The 8,549-nt window shown below is 38.6% G+C and overlaps 3 protein-coding genes across 3 annotated transcripts; 2 read left to right on the forward strand and 1 right to left on the reverse strand.

Moving 5' to 3' along the window:
- Positions 1-616: 616 nt before the first annotated feature.
- On the reverse strand, positions 617-1,525 carry LOC124630817 (cuticle protein 8-like). The gene is made up of 3 exons (XM_047164830.1): positions 1,492-1,525; positions 1,008-1,403; positions 617-928 (listed from the first exon to the last, which is right to left on the reverse strand). The coding sequence occupies exons 1-3, from the start codon at positions 1,501-1,503 to the stop codon at positions 683-685; spliced, it is 654 nt and encodes a 217-aa protein (XP_047020786.1). The 5' UTR covers positions 1,504-1,525; the 3' UTR covers positions 617-682.
- Positions 1,526-2,268: 743 nt separating this feature from the next.
- Positions 2,269-3,154, forward strand: LOC124630815 (cuticle protein 8-like). The gene is made up of 2 exons (XM_047164827.1): positions 2,269-2,294; positions 2,379-3,154. The coding sequence occupies exons 1-2, from the start codon at positions 2,283-2,285 to the stop codon at positions 3,063-3,065; spliced, it is 699 nt and encodes a 232-aa protein (XP_047020783.1). The 5' UTR covers positions 2,269-2,282; the 3' UTR covers positions 3,066-3,154.
- A 2,399-nt stretch (positions 3,155-5,553) lies between these two features.
- On the forward strand, positions 5,554-6,934 carry LOC124630647. Its single transcript, XM_047164611.1, has 3 exons — positions 5,554-5,697; positions 5,942-6,108; positions 6,382-6,934. Exons 1-3 carry the CDS (start codon positions 5,554-5,556, stop codon positions 6,932-6,934), a joined length of 864 nt encoding a protein of 287 aa, XP_047020567.1.
- The last annotated feature ends 1,615 nt before the right edge of the window (positions 6,935-8,549 follow it).

Raw genomic sequence — 8,549 nt, forward strand, 5'->3', positions numbered from 1 at the left:
ATTGAGTGAACTTTAGTGTCATACTGACTTATACCAATTTTTAAAGCTCTCAAAATTTTTCAAAGCTAGAAACCTGATTATTAGCATAATGTCAGACTGTCACGAAAGATTCGAAAAGAAAAAGTCAAGAGAAAAGTACTACTTGGAGAATGAATCTAATCTATAACGTTGAAGCTGCCAGAAGGACAAAGAAGTACCTATTTTGGCCATGTGCAAATAAATGCAAAGTAGATACCAACTTATGTATCTTATAATTATTTGAATGGGCAAAATAAATCGTAGTTATAGACACAACAACAATCCCACAATCCTAGACTAGACAAATAATTATTTGAGATCTATTTCGTTTGGTACAAATATCTGACACAATTGGTACAATTTATTTTTTACGCAAAACCTGAATCCTATATTGATTTTGAATCTACATATTTTTTAACTTGGCTCTAAGTTTATCGTAATATTATGTTTTAGATGGGATGAGATCAATTTTTTTTTCTCAAGATGACCCTTGAGCTTGCAAGTCGAAAATAATTTTACTTATTTAAGTATTGTTTTTACCAGAATATTTGTCTCAGAAAAATAAGATAACCAATATTATATTTCGAACTTGTTCGTATATTGCAATAAATAATAGTTAATGAACATGGTTTTGGTGAGCGCGATACATGACTAGTGAGATGCTTCAGTGGTGGTAGTAGTGAGCGGGCGCGGAGTGCGCAGGCGCGACTGTGGGCGCCGAGTTGTGCACCACCGCGTTGAAGCCGCTGTGGTCATCCACGGAGTACTGCACGGTCCTGACGGAGCCATCGGCCTCATGGAAGGAGTACGAGCCGCGCACCACGTCGCCATTGCGGGACTCCTGCTGGGACTTGTTGTCGCCGGTGTGTCCGTCAGCTACTGAGTAGTTGTACTCGTACTGAGGGTGAGCCTGGAGTCAACAATCAAAAATTTAGTTTGTTTGTAAGTAAGAAGTTAGATAAACATTACCGAAAATCCAATTATCTTACATTGAACTCTTCGACGCGGGCGACAGGCGCGGCGTGGTAGGCAACAGGAGCAGGAGCAGCATGGTAAGCTACAGCAGGAGCAGCTTGGTACGCGACGGGGGCAGTGACGGCTACTCGTTGGGCAGGCTGGTCGTGACGCACAATGTTTTGAGATGAAACAGCAGCAGCTGAAGAGTAACGAGCAGGAGCAGCGTTGTAGGCGACGGCAGGGGCAGCTTGGTAGGTGATGGCGGGAGCAGCTTGGTAGGCGACAGGGGCAGCGACAGCCACGTGCTGGGCAGGCTGGTCGTGACGCACGATGTTCTGCGAGGAGACAGCGGCGGCGGAGGAGTAGTGCACGGGGGCGGGCAGCAGACCTGCCTGGCACATCGCCACTAAACCACAAATAGCTAAAACCTGTAAATCATAGTTTCCCATTAATTTCTAAAACAATATTTGAGACATGGGAATTTTATTAAATTACAATAAATTCTGATGTCCTTACTTTAGCGAACATTTTGATAAGATTGGTTGTTTCACGAATGAGATCTTAGAATTAATGATAGATTTCATTTGATAGGTCTAGATTATATACTAGTCACTAGCTTGTAGCCGCACACACATACACATATTTGTTGCAAAGCAGTCTTACAGGCGACCTTATGTCAGGTCAAAGAGTTACGCGACGCACAACGTTCACTGATCCATTTCAGAACTGGCTAAGAGAAATAACAATAGTCATATTGTTTTAAAGCTTTTCAGTCTAATGATATTTAGAAAAAGTTACAGATAGGTAAATAATTGTTAAATTGGAATTTGATATGCATAAAAACTATATATCATAGATTTCTCGCTTAATCAAGGTTCAGGTAAATATGTATATTTACGTACAGATAGGAGAGCAAGTTATGTTTATCGAATTTTGTTTCGCTACGTATGAAATTACGTTACGTTTTTATTATTCCGTCGATTCGCGGTTTTGAAATATAATTATGAAAAACGATATTAATCGTTCAATACATACTTGAAGTGTGCAATTACATTAAATAATGGTCCCATTAATTATACTATTTGCATACTCCTATGGAGCATTAAACTTTGCGACGCGACGTTTTAGTGAATGGACTGATTCGCCAAACTATGTATGTCATACAAGGCAAGGTCGCCGTGAACTCGACTGACAACTTCCACTACTTACTACAATCAGCTGATCGTACTAGCATTTATCAGTATAAAAAGTAGACCAGTGTCACTACAGGCATCATTCAACTTGATCACATCAGTGAATAAACCAAAATGTTTTCCAAAGTAAGTTTAGCACTGAGTTGGCATATTCGAGTAATAACAGATTAAAAAACAATCATTTTGTTAATCTATTTTATTACTTTTCAGATTGTAGCTCTGTGCGCCTTCGTGGCTGCGGCCCAGGCTGGTCTTCTCGCGGCTCCCGCTCACTACTCCTCCGCTGCCGCGGTGTCCTCCCAGAGCATCGTGCGTCACGATGAGTCGGCTCCTGTGGCTAAACTAGCCATTGCCGCTCCCGTGGCTAAACTTGCCGTCGCCGCCCCTGTCGCCTACCATGCTGCTCCCGCCGTCGCCTACCACGCCGCCCCTGCCCATTACTCCTCTGCCGCCGCTGTGTCCTCCCAGAACATCGTGCGTCACGACCAGCCCGCCGTACACGCCGCCCCCGTGGCCTACCACGCCGCCCCCGCCCACGTCGCCTACCACGCCGCTCCTGCCCCCATCGCCTACCACGCCGCTCCCGCCGTAGCATACCACGCAGCCCCTGTTGCCAAGGTTGTAGCCGCTCACCAGGAAGAGATCGCCTACCCCAAGTATGAGTACACATACTCGGTTGCTGACGGCCACTCCGGTGACAACAAGTCCCAGCAGGAGTCCCGCGACGGAGATGTTGTGAAGGGCTCTTACTCCTTCCACGAAGCTGACGGCTCCATCAGGACCGTGGAGTACTCCGCTGATGACCACAATGGATTCAACGCGGTGGTGCACAACACCGCCCCCACTGCCGCCCCCGTCGTTGTCAAGGCTGCTCCCGCCCACTACTACCACCACTAAGATGTAATTACTTACCAACTAAGCAATGTTGACCAAAATGAATGTTGAATTATTTATTTAAAGAAATATACGAATAAGTTCGTTGATAACTTCGTTTTGTTATTTTTCATGAATCAGCTGTTAAGCTGGTGTGACCTAGAGTATTACAAACTGTGGCAATACAAATGCCTCACGCATAAAAAAAATCGCAAAACTCATTTTAACTGATTCATATCACACAATCTTCATTAAATTTCGTTTTAGTTTTTTTATTAATTAGCTGGCAAATATAATATGTCGCTACGTTTATCTGAACAAAAGATTCCTCGTGTCTATTGAATTTTATAGATGTCGTGAGATAGCACTAGCGTAGAAATCCTCTCTCTTTTGTGAAATTTTATATGCTTTTAGAGTCAACGTAGGCTTTTTGGAATAGGTACCTTTACAAGTACAACGATAATCATTCCTGTATGTCACGTAAACAAAGCCTAAATGCTCTGCTTATTGTTATATGCAGAACAAAACAACTAGCCTTAAAACTGTCCCCTCAAAGAGGCCAGAAGCTTGCAGCAACCGTATGGGTCATGGATTAACTTTAAGTGCAAGGAGAAAATATTAAGGCCATGTCATTGCAGAGTGCCAAGAATTTGCCCCAGGCTCTTTTGTATCTCAATGTGGCCAGTCAACTACGCAATATGTTCGAGCTAATTTTAGGTTAGCGCAGGTAACAGGCTGACTTTTAATATGAACTTTTTAGATACATAATTGATTATTGTACACTGAAATGTTATAAGGTTCTGAGGAAAACTAAAAAAATAACTAACAGGCAAAAAGCAAAGAATGTATGTCAGAAACACTGATAATGGGGCGTCCACGGCCGATCCGGCCACGGCGGCTGTTCTCATTTAAGGAGATCAGCCAGCTGCGCAGGACATATTATAGTGCACAAGCATTTGCGCAGACACAGGTGCACTCCCTATTCCTTCACTCTCATTACCCGATGGGACGGCAATCCGACACGACCGGAAAGAGATCAGGCACAGGACCGACATTTACGTGCTCTCCGATGCACGGGTTTACACAAACAATTACCAACTTCCAGACTACGGGCTGCTTTGTGAAAGATGAAGAAAACCCACAAAGCGATTTCGGCCCGACTCGGGAATTGAACCACTAGACTTGCGACCACTAGACCAACGAGGCAGTCAAAAACACTGATAAATACGTAAGTAATTGAGGATGGTTAAATATTAAATTAATAAGCCTAATTTTTACCGATAACATAAATGTGCGTTTTTCTTAAAACTACATACTGCTTAATTTGAAAGTTGAACGCAAAAATGCATAGTAAACACTTGATTTAAGTAAACTAAGGCGTATGCTGCCGGTGACCTTAACCTTCCTTGCATGTTAGTGTAGAACTTAACCTTAGTCACTGTAGATTAACAACATGAATTATATACTGATTCTCCCAACTATGCCAGCATCCATTGCAAGTTGCGCACTTCAGAGTATTATGATTATAGACGTTAAAACAGGCAAGTATTAAGAATGGAATGATTGTAAGAATTTTACATACCATAGCCATACCAAACTCGAAATGGTACAACATAACATTAAAAATATTGCAAAGTTGTGACGATGTGACAATAAGATAAAATAAATGAAATTGTAACCATAGATAGGAATAAAATTAACTTGTAACATTCATATCGAATGATCCAACTCTCCTCCACTAAAATATACCGAGAAATATGTACTCAAAGCCTCCATTGATCTCACAGATTGTGATGATACGATAACAGGTCCAAAGTTCCGGGCTAGACTAATATGGATACGCCGAAAAAATATACTCGCAGAACATATTAAAGGCGATCTTCATGTTACATTCAACCAGTATTCAGGTATAAATTGTTACTGGCTGCCATTAATCGGTTTAAAAATCGAATATAATTTTCTGAGCTCGGAGAAAATGATCAACTTTGTTTGTCAAGGGACAGTTCCTCTCTATTCTAACGTTAAGGTACCCAAACAATAGTATGTCAATAATACAATTTTACGGAATTTATGTAATAAGTATTGGAATAGTATAAAATGGTTTATATTTCTCTTTCTAATCAGCAGTCGTCTATTACATTTTGTTAGCGGCAGTTCCAATTAAGTGCCACAATATGTTCGGGAAGGTAAAATTTAAAAAATCCAAGATTTTCTATTAATTTAAAGTTTTAGTTTAGATCGGCAAATTTAAATTAACGGGAGTGTTAATGTGTGATCCTAAAAAAATAACATGTATTAGTAACAAAACCGCTCGACATAACAGTGTGCTCTGAAATATGATAATTGTGGTGTTAGCCAATACGGTTTAAATAAAAAATCGTTTAATTATAAAACTACGATTAATGAACCATAAATAAGTTTAAAATCGAGTTAAAATACACGATTTTAAACTGATTTTATTCCTTAATATCGTTTAATATAAAACTTTCAGGTTTTATTATCGATTTGCTTCATGGGATTCAGCCAAGCAGTGCTAATTCACGATTCTGATGATCACAAGAATGATTACAATTTACAAACTCCTCATGGATGGCAAACAGTAAAAGTGTACTACCCGCCTAACTCCCCGGCATTCGGATACAAATACGAGCCTTACGTAAGTAAAACTTCTTTCTCAAGGACCAAATTACTTGAAATATGCAGAGAAAGGGACATTGATACGGTTTCATATTTCTGCTCATGCATGTACTTGTACTCATTAGAATTTGTAATTACCCAACCAATATCGATCTCGAATTACTTAACGGAATGTCATATTGACAGCTTGGGTGCTTAGCAACGTTGTTAACACTTGATTAATTAATGAAATTGTGACTGTTGACAATTATGTTAATTTGCAGACGTACCCTAAATATGAGTTTGAATATTCCGTGTCGGACAAGAAGACTGGTGATCACAAACATCATCATGAGACACGTGATGGGGACCGAGTTCGTGGCGAGTACAGCCTTGTGGAGTCAGACGGCTCGCTGCGGAAGGTGCAGTACCAGGCCGATGATCACAACGGGTAATTAAACAATCTACCTGCTTACCATGACCCTGGTGTCGACCGTGAGCATAATTGTTCAACACGTTTTTTATCACATTTATGAAATTTTTGCAATGATTTTGTTAACAATATGAATATTTAAAGTCGTTTCACGTAATTAAATTATGTTTGACTAAACAAATTCGATGAGGAATTTTAACCAAATTTCATTTGCAATCTAAAATCCACTTATAAAGAATACAAGTTCATAATCCTGAAACTGTCTAATACGGATTTATTTTTACTTTTCAGATTCAATGCTGTAGTGAGTAAAACTGTCAACAAGCATGGTGATCATGCCGTTTCAATTACTGATCACACCAGGTTCTTTTACCCTATTGGACACGGTATTAAAATCAATCACTACTTCCCTGGCAATGACTATCATTATCAAAAAAGCGAACAAAACGAAAGTGAGGAGAGCAAATTGGTTAATGAAGAGAAAGACACTTCAGCTATTAAAGCAAATGAAGAACCAAAAATGTTTGTAATTGATTCAGGAGATAAAGTTGTTATGGTTGAACCAGAACAAAAAACAGAAGTAGTTCCATCACAGACACCTGAAGCAGTCGAAACAGTTCAAGTAGTTCCAGCCATAGTTTCAGTAGTTCCAGAAAAATCGGCCACTGATCAAATTAATAATGAGGTCACATTACCAGTAATTAATGAAAAGAAAGATGCTCAACCTTCAGAAGCATTGCCTTCGAAGCCTGACGACCAAACAGCGGAGAAAGACGACCAACACTTGGATTCTGAAGTAGCATCCTCTTATTACCATTCCAAAATATATTATGTAAGTTACTAATTAATGCACATCTACATTGTAACTCTTCTTGTTAATTAGTTTTAAGCTAATAAGTCCTAAGTAACAGACTGTTGATTTAATGTTATTATTCCTGTTTGACCCCATGAAGTAAACTTTAATAAAATGTAATAAAATCTGCGTATCTTATTTTGGCGACACCAACACCACCTTTTACTTTGAAGAACTTTCTATCTAAGAGATATACGTAACGTTTCATGGATACACTATAAGATGGCAGCACTGGCTACGTGACATTAGTTGTTTACACCTCTCACAGATGGCTCTGCATTCTATCAAGGAAATCAATATTTGATCAATGTTGTTATATGAATATTAAAGAACACTTTATGAATGCATAGTTTCATATTAATTTTAGTCATAATAAATAAAATACCTATGGTGCCCAAAGGTTAGGTAATTGGCCTGCCCTACTTTTACCCCGATTCAAACCCCGGGTATAATATTTTGTTTCCTAAAAATTAATTGAGAAATGTGCCTATTATAATATCCGGGTCTTTATGATGAGAAAGTTTACTGGTTTACCAAATATACTCCAATTTATTCTCACTAAAGAGACATACCTAAAGATCAATCTTTGTATGTGAAGTCTGCGCTTAGAACGTATTAGCTAGCATTTAAGAAACTCAAATATTAATTGGCAAAAGTACATAATTAAGAAAATACATGAAATATTTTGCAAAGTTCAAGAACCAAACATTTTATTCCCACCAGAATGACTCTGACAAAAAGCCGTCGAAGTGAAGCTATAAATTAAAATTGCGAAATCGAAATCTTTCGGACAGCCATTGAATCTTAAAAAAACGAGCCTCGCAAGGAATGAAGAGATGCATCATTTATCTCACAGTATGAATGTGATTCTGCCTACTTTATAAGACCTTAAAATGAATTCTCTTTTAATTTGGAGTCCCAGATTTGAGTTTATGCAAGACGTTGCACAGACTACTTACGCATGAGGCTGACAATGCTTTGCATGTTATAATGACTGTTTCACAAAAGTAATTATTTGTAAATATTATTTGAGGCACTCGCAAAGAGTATTAGCATTTTATTTGCTCTTTTTGATTAAGACAATAGTATTTTTTATTCACACAGCAATTTTAATGACATCTTTAGTATACCTATATAGTGAATTCGACGTTGTAGTTAAATCTAATGGAACATCAAAAGATAATACCTTATCCTTGAAGATTTAGTTAGATTTTAGTATATAGTTGCTTAAGTAGGCTGGATTCAAACTGGCTGTTCTACGATGAATACAATAAGTGGTGTCATACGAACTGATCGCTTTAATTTATAAACAAATGATTTTGATGGTCAGTAAATCAGTTAACGTATATTCGATTTTTTTCGGTCATCCACCCTTGTTATATAAAACGGATCGATTATTTCTTAAATTCGATACTTTAATTACTATCGATCGAGATCGTCATCGCTTATGCCCTTCACATTTATGAGATACTGTATCTCTCTGCTTGGCGGAAACGGTGTTACGAAAATCCCCCCAAAAAAAAAAGTCCAAAAAAAAGAACGAACCACAATAAAAATATTGTGGTTCGTTCTTTTTTTTGGACTTTTTTTTTTGGGGGGATTTTCG

Source organism: Helicoverpa zea, chromosome 5 (assembly GCF_022581195.2).
Source record: "Helicoverpa zea isolate HzStark_Cry1AcR chromosome 5, ilHelZeax1.1, whole genome shotgun sequence".
Classification (NCBI taxonomy): Eukaryota; Metazoa; Arthropoda; class Insecta; order Lepidoptera; family Noctuidae; genus Helicoverpa; species Helicoverpa zea.